Source organism: Rhinopithecus bieti, unplaced genomic scaffold, assembly GCF_001698545.2.
Source record: "Rhinopithecus bieti isolate Rb0 unplaced genomic scaffold, ASM169854v2 scaffold_39705, whole genome shotgun sequence".
Lineage (NCBI taxonomy): Eukaryota > Metazoa > Chordata > Mammalia > Primates > Cercopithecidae > Rhinopithecus > Rhinopithecus bieti.
Window position 1 is genome coordinate 682,239 of NW_016816813.1, and position 15,101 is coordinate 697,339.

Here is a 15,101-nt window from a genome sequence, read left to right on the forward strand (position 1 = left end):
GATATGAGTATGCTGGCTTCATAAAATGGGTTATTCTAATATTATAAAGAGTTTTTGCAGAATTGATATTATTTTGTAGATGGCACTGACTTACCACAATTATTTTCTGTGTTTTTGTCCTTTTCATGTTTGAAATGCCTATGAGGTCCACTTGTCCATGATGCTTTACACTGCAGTGATTTAAAATAAATCTGGCAAGCAGCTAATTTCCTTTTTCTCTCTTAAAACCTTTGCAACTCTGATAATCATGGAAATCTAAAAACATTTTTTAAAAAATAAGAATTACTGGCCAGGCACAGTGGCTCACGCCTGTAATCCCAGCACTTTGGGGTGCTGAGGCGGGCAGATCACTTGAGGTCAGGAGTTTTGAGACCAGCCTGGCCAACATGGTGAAACCTTGTCTCTATGAAAAATACAAAAATTAGCTGGACATGGTGGTGGGCACCTGTAGTCCCAGCTACTCAGAGGCTGAGGCAGGAGAATTACTTGAACCTGGGAGGCAGAGGTTGCAGTGAGCTGAGACAGTGCTGCTGCACTCCAGCCTGGGCAACAGAGCGGGACTCCATCTAGGAATGAATGAATGAATGAATGAATGAATAAATGAATAAATAAGGTTTAGTAGTATTTACAAAGGACTAGAAGTTTATATTAAATATTCAAACACAAATATTCAAACACTACAGTAGGGAACATTTTGGGTAGTTTTCAAGTAACCTAACATTACCATCTCCTAACAAGGCTAACAATACACAGAATCAGGTTTTGAAACCGTCAATTGAAGGATATCTTCTGTTTCTAAAACTTCTTAGAATACCATTTATAGGATTGGTGTAAAATATACAATGCTTCTACTTTTAAGAGTCACCCACACCCATTATATTTGCTACTCAGACATAAAAACAGAAAATAACAAGTATTGATAAGGATGTTGAGAAATTGGAATCCTTGTGCACTGATGGTGGAGTTGTAAAATGGTTCAGCCACTGTGGAAAAACAGTATGGTGGTTCCTTAAAAAGTTAAAAATAGAATGACTATATGATCCAACAATTCCATTTCTGGGTATAAAGAAAAAAGAGTTCTGAAGACATATTTGTATACCTATGTAAATAGTGACAATATTCACGATAGTCAAAGGGCAGAGACAACTCTGGTATCCATTGATGGATGAATGGATAAACAAAATATATACAGTATATACACACACACAATGGAATATTATTCAACCTTAAAAAGGAAGGAAATTCTGCAATGTATTACAACATAGATGAACCTTGAGGACATTATGCTAAGTGAAATAAGCTAGTCACAGAGACAAATATTGCATGATTCTACTTATAAAAGGTACAGTACCTGGAATGTCAAATTCAGAGAGACAGAAGGTAGAACAGTGGTTCCTAGAGGCTGGATGAATAGAGGAATGGGGAGTTGTTGAATGGGTATAGAATTTTAGTTTTGTAAGGTTAAAGGAGTGCTGGAGGTTGGTTGCACAACAACCACTGTATCATTGTATCGCTATGAACTGTATACTTAAAAATGAGATGGTATATTTTGTTCTGTGTGTGTTTTTTAAGTGACTCACCATTAGTAGTATACCAGCTATGAACACACACTTATATCAGGGCAAGAACTATATGCAAGATCATGACCACTTCTCTCCTATATGTTTCTGTCCCAGTATGGGAATACTGACCTTAACCTTTAATACTGTGTCTCAGTGTTCAGTGCTCTTTGTGTCGCTGGATTACTTCAAATCAGCAATGTGTCTTATGTTGACTGCTAAGCTTTAATTCTCACGGGAGAATTATAATATCTTTCCTATTTTCCTGATTTTGTTACTGATTTTTCTTGGGATTCAAAATTTGGAAAAACAAAATTTCTCAAGAAATGCTGGAAAGGAAATCCCACTTGGAAACACTAACCAAAACATTTGCAAACAAAATAAAGCAATAGATAAAATGGACCAGCTGAGGTTATACTAGGAGTATAAGATGATTTAACCTTAGAAAATCAAACAGTGTAGTTTACATTAACATTCAAGGAAAATAATCATCATCAGTAAACGCAGATAAACCGCCAAAATTCACCATCTGTAATAAAACCTCACAGCAACCTAGGGACAGAAAGGAACTTCTTTAATCTGATAAGGGAAATATACACATTAAAGAAAACAAAAATCAAACCCTGCAGCAAACAGTAAATTTAAAGGTAAACACTAACATTTTTATCTTTGACATGAGGCGTGGAACAGAATGTCCCAACATTCTACGGATGATTGTGCTAAATAGAAGTCCTAGCCAGTAAAGGAAAAAAATAAAAAGCAAACAGTATGGGATTGGAATATGATCCAACAATTCCATTTCCAACATTACTCACAGATGATATGATTATATACATAGAAAATCCAAACATTACTCACAGATGATATGATTATATACATAGAAAAATCCGAAAGAATCCAGATATATTTCTAGAAAGAATTAAAAGAGGTTACTGTGGTTACTGGATAGAAAATCAATATGTAAAACTAATTTTAATTTTAACAGTAATAATTAGGAAAAACTTATAAAAAAAAAAGTCCTTTATAAGAACATTAAAAAAATAAAGTGCTTACGAATCAACATAGTGAACTATGCAAGATCTCTGCAAGGAAAACTAAAACTTAACTGAGTGACATTAGGAACGGGGGGGAAAATCCCTACCTGAAAGATTTAACCATAAATGAAAACACTAATAAAAATGTCTGTCAACCAAAAAAACTCCATTAAGAGAATGAAGACACAAGCCACAGAATCAGAAAAGATGTTAGCTAAGATGTTATGTAACCAACAAAGGATCAGTAGAAATATCAGCAAAGAATATGTACAGGCAATTCATCAAAGAGAAAATCATACTGACTAACAAGCATATACTAAAAAGTTTAATCTCCCTAATAATTAGTGAGGTACAAATTAAAATGAGACATACCATTTGAATCCCATCGAAATAACTATTTTATTTTGAAAATATCAAGTGAGGCAGCAAAATCACCCCTGGTTTTAAGAACCACTGCTTTTGGATCATACACAATGAAAGTATATATTTCTATATACTGTTGTACATAAAACTATGTATGCTGTACTTTTAATGGCAAAGGGATTTTTCAGAGGATAAATGTCTATTATGAGATCTCCTTACTTAACAAATTCTGAGTCGTTATAATCTTTGTGGAAACTGACTCCACTATATTCATGCAAAATTCAGTTTGTTAAAATCTAGGCAAAAGAGCCTAAAACTCTGAAGAGGACTGAATTTATTTTAAAAATATGATAAACAAGTAAAAAACTTTGCATTTAGGATACCAGGATCTTTGCACTTGTCATATTCTAGTACAGATCTTTTAGGCTAGAAATGTCAACTAGATCACTTTCTAGGCCCAAAGAAAGAACATTGATATTTGCCTTTTTGTCAGGAGGCGATTAAGAAACACTACTAGGATACTTAGACTGAGATGCAACATTATCAGACTGGCTGTGCGGCAGGCTCCCTGGATCACACTGCATCGTCAGTTGCCTATCCTCCTCAGATTGGGAGCTTTATATAGGCAGATTATGCCTGCCTTGCTCACTGCTTTCTCCTTAGGAACAAGTCCCATGCCTGGCACACAGAACACACAAATATTTGAATAAAGTGAATGAGTCTTAGTATATGCTTTTAGAATTATTTATTCAAAAACACTTTATAATAGATTCAGGTAACAGTCAAGTAATACAATCAATAGTACTAAAATAAATCTATAGAAAATAGATTTCATTAAGGTGCAATTAAAATACTTGAAATTGGGACACATCTCTATATTTCAAACCAACATACTGGCTTTCTACTTTTTAAAAGACTATTCTAGTCTTTAAGATGTCCAAAGTTTTTCCTCTTTGCTTTTATTTGCTTTGGACCATATTTAAATTTTTAACATTCCTAAGTGCATACATTTTAGGCATATACTATAATGACCAAGAGTTTTTTGTGAACCTACTGATTAGGTAGACACTTTGGGGAGGTATGACCTGCACAAAGTAGGGTGGGAGGGCTATTATCTCCCTTAATCTGGACACAACTGTTCAAGCAGTCTATAATTTATTAGCTTCTCTTAATAGCTTCACTATTTGGTTTTCATTGACCTTTTGAGCAACTGACTGGCAAACCCCAGGTTCTTTTCACCTGAAATCTTTTCATGTTAGATATTGTCCATATTACACTTGTACTTATAATTTACTATCTTCTTGCCTTGGACAACTTATTTCTCCAAATTTTGATTTCTGCAGCAGTAAATTGGGATTTCACTAATCTTGCAAGGCAAAGATCAGAGATGCTGCATATAATATGTGTCAGTGACTTAGCATACAACAAATATTCTATGATTAATATTTTCAAAATCTAACTACTCCTCTTTTGTCCTTGGCAGTTTTCTAAGTCATTTGCAGAAAGTGTTCCAGCTTGCCCGGCATGGTGGTGGGCACCTGTAATCCCAGCTACTCGAAAGGCTGAGGCCAGAGAATCTCTTGAACCTGGGAGGTGGAGGTTGCTATAAGCCAAAATCATGCCATTGCACTCTAGCCTGGGTGACAAGAGCAAAACTCCGTCTCAAGAAAAAAAAAAACAGAAATGTATTTGGATTTTTCCTAGTAAGATCACTGTGTTACTAAATAATGAAGAACCCAGGACTTGCCAAAGGCAGGCAGTGGGAATTAAATGTACCTCCTTCCACCCCTAACATAAAGGTGAGACACATGGAAGCTTATACTCTCAGTGAAAAAGGCATCAATCAAATATTCTGCCCACTAGCACAGGGAGATGAGGAGGAAGTATGTCTGCCTTGGCCGGAGAAATCTCCTATCAGTAAGTTATACTACACTTCAGGTATGGAAACCCTAAAGCCAAGAAATTAAAAATAAGAATGGGCTGTGTCAGCAACAGCCCCGGGAATGTGACATAAACAGAGACTCACGATTCCCATAGATAAAGCCTTGCTGAAAATAAACTCAATTTTCACAAAGACAAAAATGGATAAAGTCTATCAAATACAAAAATCAACAGATATAAACAGCAGGAACTAAATTTAATAGAACTATTAGCGTGACTATCAAGTACAGACATTTAAAATAATTAGTGACATAAAAAGAAAACATTAAAAAATGACATCAAGAAACAGAGATCTGAAAAAATGATGCATAATTAGAAATGAAAGCCAATTTCTGAAAGAAGCCCAAGGGATAGGGTAAAAGAGATTATATACAGCTGACAAGAGAATTCATGAACTAGAAGGCAATATATGAAGGTATCACAGAAAGATAACATATATGGACAATACAGAAGGGCTTAAAAGATAAAGAGAATAGAATGAGAAGTTTCAATACACACTTTAAAAAATAGTAACTACACTAACTGTGTCTTTGAAATTTGTTCTCCGTAACAGCTTCATTATTTAGTAACACAGTGATCTTACTAGGAAAAATCCAAATACATTTCTGTTTTTTTTTTTTTCTTGAGATGGAGTTTTGCTCTTGTCACCCAGGCTAGAGTGCAATGGCATGATTTTGGCTCACAGCAACCTCCACCTCCCAGGTTCAAGAGATTCTCCGGCCTCAGCCTTTCGAGTAGCTGGGATTACAGGTGCCCACCACCATGCCTGGCTAATTTTTGTATTTTTAGTAGAGACGAGGTTTCACCATACTGGCCAAGCTAGTGTCTTGGCCAGGCTGGTCTCAAACTCCCGACCTTGTGATCCGCCCACCTCAGCCTCCCGAAGTGCCGGGATTACAGGCGTGAGCTGCTGTATCCAGCCCGAATAACCATTATTTCTAAAGAGTGAGAGCAGAGATGTTTCTTAAGACCATCAAAACATTTTTGAGTGGTGATTAAATCAAGTATTAAAACCAATATTCAAAAAAAACCCACAATAGTTCTTAGTTAAATATGAATCCCTACTTAAAGTATGTTGGCAGGTTAAAAATAAAGGCTAAAATATAATTTCTAAAGGCTGAATGCAAGGGTAATCATATGCTGAAGATCACACCCAAGCTTTCCATCCTGGGAAAAGTCGGCTGAGATTTTTGGGGTCCATGGCCTGCTGTATGAGCAGATTCACTTGTCCACCAACACTGAGCACAGTGCCTTCTTCCACTCCTTTCAGTTTCTCTTGTAGTCTCATTAAGACACGTTCAGCTACTTTGTTGAAACTCTGGTCAATATCACTAAGGACAAAAACACAAAGGTTTCAGTGAGGTGAACAGTTTAAAGGCCTTGGGAATAAGAAAATCTGAACAACTGACAGGACCTTCTTAAAATACTGCTCACCTGAGATTTCGTTTGCATTCTTGGTCATCTGCATTCAGAGTAGGGTGAAGCTCAGTTTCATCTTCTGGCCTCTGCTGTAAATACAAAGCTTTCAAAGGATTCATGGTCCAGTCAAAGAGTGGATCATACAGAAGGACCTAAACAGAGAGAACATATGTATTAAAAGAACAATGTACATTTTAATCACATACTTAGAAACAGTAGAACCAGTATCATACAAATAACAGAGGCCAGTCACGTGGTAGATGATGGGGGAGGGGAACAAACATCATACACGCTTCATGTTTCCTTGTGGAGGAAACTATCCTAGCATAATGCTCCAAGCTTCTCATTCAACCCTGAATTCATTCTTCTTCCATGGTTAGGGGTGACATCCCCTGACCCATGTTTCCCAACTGGATGGAACTAATCTATTAAAAGGAGATAAGCATTAGTCACTTTCTTTCCTTCTCTCTCTACTCTTAACCCTGGGTTAGGGTATTTGCTTTGTAGGGCCCAATTCTTCCTCAGCCAGGCTGTCTCAAGATATAGATTGGGTTGTGGGGACTGCAGAGCATGAGCAAGCCTATTTGGACCTCACTCCTAAGCCATCTTCTCCAATAGTTTTATCAGTAACAAACCTGAAATTCTGATCTCTACTCTATTCCTATGGCTCTTTTTCTCTCAGTTCTAAATCTGGGTGGATCCAGAAAGGTATAATTTATTGAAACCTCCTGAAAACCCAAGGTTTGGTGCTGTGTTTGGAATCTTGAGATATGTATTAGGTGTAGAATTAGGATACCAAAACAACTGACATGGCTAGAACAAGTGGCTTTAGGTCTTAAATTTTAGAAAGTGAGGTCATGAGGAATCTGATATTGGCAGTTCAGAACAGTTAACTGCTCTGGTATTTATAAACACAGAACTTAAAAAAAATAGGCTTTGGCAAACGCTTACAAATCTTAGTAGTAAGTGGAGACAATACGAAGAATGATTCTATAGGGCATTCCAGTATTACAAGGTTGGAACACTTTTTTGCTGCTGCCTGTACACAGTTTCTCAGTAAATCTGCAGGTTGGGACTATAAAATGTCTTTAGCAGATTTAGTTTCAGGACATGTACTATATTAGCAGAACCAAAATCTCTCTATTTTTTAATGCTGTTTTGAGTGTCCTCCAGGACCATTAAATACTGTGGAGAAACTGGGCTTGATTACATGTAGCTTGTTCGTAAGTTCAAGGGTTTCTATGTGACTTCAAGTTGGGCATTGACATGGCTTTAGATTTCAGAGATCCAAACCAGTTTCACCCACAAAAGGAAAATATTAGTATATTTTATTAATGAACTAATGAAAAGGAATGAAGGCCTCTAATATAGACTAGATGGTTTTCTTGGGTTGAAGTAGAAGAAAAATCCAAATTACTTCAAAACCAAGGGCTTGTGTCACGAGTCACACTTGGAAATATTAGAATTAAGGAGGAACTGGAATAAGTAAAAAATTATGCTTCAGTCTGACAAGACAGAAGTGGTTGGAAACAGTAAAGTCAATAGAGACTGATTAAGCTAGAGCAGGGTTTCTCACTCTCAGCACTACTGTCATTTTGGATGGGATATTTCTTTGCTGTGGGGGCTAACTTGTACATTCTGGGGTGTTCACCAGCATCCCTGGCCTCTACCCAGTAGATGCCAATACTGTCCTCATCTCCCATCCCCAATTGTGACAACCAAAAATGCCTCCAGACATTGCCAACTGTCCTCTTGGGGACAAAATTGCTCTTGGCTAAGCATCATTGAGCTAGAGGGAGAGAGATATTTCCTTAGCAGGACATATAAAATCTTTAGAGGACAGAATGGTCCATTGGGAAGAAAATGAAATCTTGAAGGCCAGGAGAGACAAATACACTGAGAGGAAAAGGGAAATACACCCAGGTCAAAGTGCTCTGAAGAAGGGGCTTAGGAAGCAGGGAGATCAGATCAGAAATAATGACTGTGTCTCAATGAAATCTAAGAGAAGAAAAGAATCCAAGAGGAGAGAAATGATGTCCCAGAGGACTGGGAACCTGGATGCTATTGAGAAGCACCCTCCTAAAGCTGAAGGCAGAAAGTGGTCTTACTGTGTTAAGATCACTGGGGAAGTTATTATTGAAGATTGGGATAATCACACCAAATGATTTTGGGAAATTCAGACAGATTTACGGAGGGAAGATCAGGTAGATGAGTGTAAAAATACACAAAGCATTGGAGGGTGTGTTTAAAGGTGAGAGTTATTGTAGGTGGAGATGCAAATCACTTTTCAGACTCAAAACCCTGACTCAGGAAATCCAAAGTCCTTACAATGGCAAAGAATCTGGGCACTGTCACTTCTCTAATTTGATCTCCTACCACTCTAAAAAATGAAGTCCATAAGCAGTTTGGCATTAAACTAGTAAGATTTTTGAGGCCCTAAAAGAACTACCGTCTTCTGGTGAATGTTAGGTAGGATAAAACTACTGGAAGAAACTCCCAACTCCACCTTAGCATAAAAATCCCTTCTGACTGAGACTAGGTAGAGTAAAATACTAAAGAATATGTTAAGCTGCTTTGACTCTTTAATTTGAAAAGTTTGGGGTTTTTTTTTTTATTTGTTTTTTTTTTTTTTTTAAAGACAGAGTCTTGCTCTTGTCGCCCAGGTTGGAGGGCAATGGCACGATTTTGGCTCACTATAACCTCCGCCTCCTGGGTTCAAGCGATTCTCCTGCCTCAGCCTCCTGAGAAGTTGGGATTACAGCTGCCTGCCACCACACCCAGCTAATTTTTGTATTTTTATTAGAGATGGGGTTTCACCATGTTGGCCAAACTGGTCTCGAACTCCTAACCTCAGGTGATCCACCCCTCTCGGCCTCTCAAAATGCCGGGATTACAGGCGTGAGCCACCGCACCTGGCCTGGGCTTCTTTTTCTTACATGACCAAGTGCAAGATAATATAACTTTAGAGTTTAATTTCGACATTATTGAGGCATCCATGTTATCATGTATTCTTTTTTTAAAATGTTACACATCATGCTTATTTTCTGTATCATTTATTCTTACTGCAGAACCAATGGCAAACTGTAACAAATGACAACATGTATGAACAGAATTTGAAATGGGTGAAAGAAAAAAGAATATATTTTTAACCTTGGGAATAGCACAGCCTTGGATTTAATTTTACCAACATATTACTGGGACCTATTTCAGCAAACTCTTTGTAGCAAAATCTGTATTACCATCTGCGGTCCAAAGGAGATCTATAAAGATGCTTCGGTTCATAAAGATGCACACAGGACCACCCTGTGGTCTTCCAAGGGATAAAGCCCCACCCTTATTGACCACAGGCTTAATGGTTAATGCCAATGAACTAAAACAGTTTTCATATCCTAGTTGTACAGTAGGAGAGGTTTTTAAAAATACATATATTCCTGCCCCATCCCTAGAAACCTGGTTTGGATTTGATCAGCATCAATGTCTTTTAAAAGCAGTACAAGTAATACTAACATGCAGCCAGTCCAACATTATCAGGTTAAAGGAAGAAAAGCTGAGGAGTGGAAGAGGCAAGCCCATGCTGCACTCTACCTGCCATGTTTCCCTGGGGAGGCCACACTCCTGATTTCTTGTCTCACATACCCTTACCAGGTTGGTGAATGACTGGCATAGGTACTAACAGCACAGACACTGAAATTTGTCTGACTTCCTTTTTTTCTGCCCTGGATCAAGACAAGGCAGTGATCCTGATTACATATGTTTGCTCTGCAGGCCCAAACCCTATACAGGTTCCTGAGAGTCCCAAGGTTAAGACAGCAGAGAGGTACTGAGGTAGCACCAGCAGTAAACTAGTTTGGCCCTCATTCCTAACCCATGTTCCTCTAGTAATGATGCTGACAATTTTATCTCCATTTGTCTGACTAATTAGTTCTGAACCTGGGCAGGGAAAAAGGAGATACCGATTTCCCTTAAGCCCTAATGGAAACCATTCTGAAAATAATACCACCACATGGAATATCTAAATGTCAAAGAGTTGATTTACGAATTGAAAACTAGAGACTACTTAACTTACAATGCTATAACATTCCAAGCAGCTCGAGGGGGCTGAAGGCATTTCTAAACCAGTATTTTTGGATGTGTGAAAAGGCTAAGTGCGCAATCTCCTCCCTTCTGCTGCCCAGCCACATCCCCCTATGTTATAATGAAGCAGTGTTCTTCACATCAGTGACTTCCCGATGAGGTACAGTCTACCTGGTTAAAAAAAAAAAAAAAAAAAGGTCTCCTTATAAAATACTTTACCTCTACAATGGTTAACAGAGTTTCCTGAGAGTTTCTCATCACTTCCATGGTTTTCTCACAGCATCTAGAGTCAAACACATTATAAATACAGATTTTGTTACACACCAATGTTTTCAACATATCTTTATCTGTATACTCTCGTGTAGTATGCTGAGCCTATGCTTGTTAATACTCTACAAATTTGTATCTCAAAATAGCAGAATACCTGGCAGAGTGGGCTTTCATTAGATATCTGAAATGAATACAAGTATGTATTTGACTATTTCTGCAAGCTTGGCATTTATAAGAATAACACAACATTACTATGAAAGATTTATTTCCGTCTTTGATTTTCTTTTCTTTTCTTTTTTTTTTGCAACGGGATCTTGCTACATTGCCCTGGCTGGTCTCAAACTCCTGGGGCCAAGTCATCCTCCTGCCTCAGCGTCCCAAGTAGCTGGGATTACAGTCATGCACCTCTGTGCTCAGCTCTCAGTCTTTGATTATTGTGGCAATTATTAGTTTACACTGACTTCAATCTGCCCCAATCTGAGTACACAGACCTATGCTGAGAAAACTACAAGGAACTGCAAAGCTTTTTTTGTAGCACAATGTTACACTGGAACACAAGCTCCTATAAATAAAAATGTAGTCTCTTCTATATCCCCAGTGATGAACACCCAATAGTAGTTCTGATCACTAAAAAGGAGTCAGCCAGGACAGAGGTGTTAAAGGTGGGATGCTTCCAGAGGAGGTTTGGAATAACAGTATGTATGTTACATGGGCTTAGCTCCCAGGTGGGGTAGAAGGAGGGGGAACTATTATTGCTTTTACCCAGGGTCTTTTCCTTAGTATTGGTAAAGCACTGGGCTATGATTCCAGCATTAAATTCTATAATCTGTACAAATCTCTAACCCATGTGTGTATATAGATGTGTATACACACACACACACAAATTTTTTTTTAGAGACTGGGTCTCTCTCTATTGCCTAGGCTGGACTCAAACTCCTGGGCTCAAACAATCCTCCCACTTCAGCCTCCTGAGTAGCTGGGATTACAGGTGCAAAGAACCATGCCCAGCCCATGTAATTTTGACATCAAAAATTATTTCCCTCCTTTACTTTGTATCACTTACCTTCTGAAGACACCTTCAACACCAGTAATGCCCATGCCATCCACAATATCTCTGGTGAGTCTAAAAGGAACTGTCTCAGGAGTAGGAAGGATTTTGCCCTGTTCAAAAGCAACACCTAAAGTAAAGAATACAGTGAGGTTAGGAGGTTTGGCAGCTAATTTACTTTCTTTCCAGTTAGAATGTGAACTTTACAAAGGCAACAAACCATTTGTTACCTATATTCTATGAATACTAGTACATACAATAGTTTATTTCTACTCTGGCTGCCTTCCTCATCATCATCTCTATGAGATCCACCTCAAATCCAAATAACATAACTTCTTCTTGATGTAACTAGAGAAATCTAGGTTAAAGGGTGATTTTTAAAAATGAAGTAACTACTGGTATAATTTAAAATGGAGACGACATATTTATGTTTAAAAAATTTTTAGGCTGGGCGCCGTGGCTCACACCTGTAATCCCAGCACCTTGAGAGGCCGAGAAGGCCTGATCACCTGAGGTCAGGAGTTAAGAGACCAACCTGGCCAACATGGTGAAACCATGTCTCTACTAAAAATACAAAAATTAGCTGGGCGTGGTGGTAGGCGCCTGTAATCCCAGTTACTCGGGAGGCTGATACAAGAGAATCACTTGAACCTGGGAGGTGGAGGATACAGTGAGCTGAGATCGTGCCATTGCACTCCAGCCTGGGCAACAAGAGTGAAATTCTATCTCAAAAAAAAAAAAAAAAAAAAAAAAAAAAAATGAGACTTTATAATTATATGTTCACTTGGAGTTACAAGAAATCATACAGGAAAGATCATCCCATATGCCTTTTACCCGTTTCACCCCAACTGTAATATCCTGCAAAACTATACTACTACTGACATCAATGAAGTCAAGATACACAATATTCCTGTCATAAGGATCCTTCATACTGCCCTTTATGGCCACACCTATTTCCTTCCCATAGCCTATCACCCAGCCCCTAACCCCTATTTTCTAGCAACCACTAATCTGTTCTCCATTTTTACAGTTTTGTCATTTCAAGTATGTTATACAAATGCAAGTGGAATAATCATACAGTATGTAACCTTTTGGGAATAGCTTTTCACACTCTGCCTAATTCTCTGGAGATTCATCCAAATTGTTATGTTTATCAATAGTTCTGTTTCTTTTCATTGCTGAGTAGTATTTCAGGGCATGGATGTAACAGTTTGTTTAAGCATCTGCCCACTGTAGGACATCTGGATTTTTCCGGTTCTTGGCTATTATGAATAAAGCTGCTATATACATTTGTAGTACATGGCCATTTTATGAGTAGATTTTGTTAAGTTTTGCGAGTTCTTAAAGATTGTTCTTCTAGTATCGAGTCTAGGAACTCTGATTTGCCCTAGATGCTAAAGATTTCCTCTTAATTTTCTTCCTCTGTCGCTCAGCTTGAGTAATTTATACTGCTCTGTCTTCTGTTCACTGATCACTTCTTCTGTCTCCTCATTCTGCAGTTGAAATTTATTTTATTTACTATATTTTTCTATTCTAAAATTTCCATCTGGTTCTCCTTTATATCTATTTCTATACTGAGACTAATTATTTCTGTGCTGAGACTTACTATATTTTCATTTGTTTCAAGCATGTTTATAATTGCTCCTTCAAGCGTTTTTATGATGGCTGCTTTAAAATCTTAGATAATTCAAACATCATTGTCATCTCAGTGCTGGCACCTACAGGTGGTCATTTTTCATTAAAATTGAGACTTTCCTTGTTCCTGGTATGACTAATGATTTTCAATCGATGCCTACACCTTTTAGTTATTATGAGACTCAGGATCTTCCTTAAACTTCTGCTTTTGATGCCTTTGGGAGTCACCACCTTGTTACTGCTAGGTAAGGGCAAAAGACTAGATTCCCCAGTTGGCCTCCACTGACACTCAACAGGGAAAGGGTTTGCTGTAGCTGAGTAGGGCTGAAAGTCCAGGTTCCCCGGATATGTCCACGGACACCAAGGAATGAGTCAGAAAAAAGGAAAAAAAGGTTGGAAAATATAGACTAGCAGGTAACAGTATAGAGTGAGAAGGCCTAACATAGGGTTACTGGAGTCCCAGAAACAGGGAGGAACCTGGATGGACCCTATGGCATGACTATGACTAACACAATGTGATGGAAGTGATACTGTGCAAGCTGCAGGCCTAGCCCTTAACTTCCACTTCCTCCCCCTGAGAGCCCCAAGATGCTGAATAGGTCCAGGACACTATTGTGGACAGAGAGGCCACATAGGAGTGCTGAAGCATCAGACATGTAAGTGAAGAAGCCATCATGAACTCTGGCCCCGCTGAGTCTTAAGATAACTCCAACCCCAGATGCTAACTGCATCTGCATGAGAGATCCTAAGTGAAAACTGCCCAGCTAAACCCAGTCAACAGACTATGAGAGATAATAAATAAATAAATAAATAAATAAATTGTGATTTTAAGCTACTGAATTCTGGGGTGGTTTGTTATGCAGCAACAGGTAACCAAACAGATATACACAGAATAGTATACAAATCACCCGTGTGTGTGACTGAGATTTTTGCAAAGTGAACAAATCCACATTAACAGAACGCACCAGCATTCCAGAGGCCCCCCTTCAGCCCCTCCTACCAGTCACTAACTACCTCTTTGAAAAGGTCACCACTATCCTGATTTCTAATGCTGTACATTGATTTTATCTGCCTTTGAATTTTATACAAATGGAATTATACGTATGTACTCTTTTGTGTTGGAATCTTTCACTTAGCATTGCATTTGTGAGAGTCTTCTATAGTTGTTATTGTCCATTCAATCTCATTATATACAAAGAGAGTATAAGTACACAATTTGTTCATCCATTCTACCTATGAGGGATATCTGGATTGTTTCCAGTTAGGGGCTATTATGAATAGTGCTACTATAAACATTTTTAAACATATGTGTGCATTTCTGTTGGAATGGAATTGATGGGTCACAGGATATACATAAAGTCAGCTTTAGTGGATAATGCCAAACAATATTCCAAAGGGGTTGTACCAATTTACCCTTCTCATTTATAGATGCTTTTAGCACAACCTGAATGGACACAGGTTGGCATACTCCTACCTCTAATTTGCATCTTCCAGACCACTGCCTTTTCATTCTCAGATGAAGTCTCACTCCCCTGTTGAGATCCCCACCTTCTGGCTCTAACAAATCCCTCCCATCTTCATGTTTACTATGTAAACCTGTAAGGTTTTCTCTCACATTCACTGAATGTTGGCATGGACCTAGCTCACAATCTTCTCCTCTGTCCCAACTCTAGAATTCATTCTGGGGACAACCATACAATATCCACGACCATCTCTGTTCTAATGGAATTCAATTTCATTCTCTCTTAGCAACCACTC

General features: G+C 38.2%; 2 protein-coding genes across 7 annotated transcripts in view; one reads left to right on the plus strand and one right to left on the minus strand.

Moving 5' to 3' along the window:
- Positions 1 to 15,101, plus strand: part of CUNH11orf65 (chromosome unknown C11orf65 homolog) — a 112,673-nt gene that overhangs the window by 78,574 nt on the left and 18,998 nt on the right. The window lies entirely within an intron of this gene.
- Positions 5,680 to 15,101, minus strand: part of ATM (ATM serine/threonine kinase) — a 133,098-nt gene continuing 123,676 nt past the window's right edge. Inside the window, 4 exon segments of the mRNA XM_017855270.1 lie at positions 5,680 to 6,228; positions 6,332 to 6,468; positions 10,610 to 10,673; positions 11,724 to 11,838. Coding sequence (XP_017710759.1) covers positions 6,045 to 6,228; positions 6,332 to 6,468; positions 10,610 to 10,673; positions 11,724 to 11,838 — 500 coding nt within the window. The 3' untranslated portion in view covers positions 5,680 to 6,044.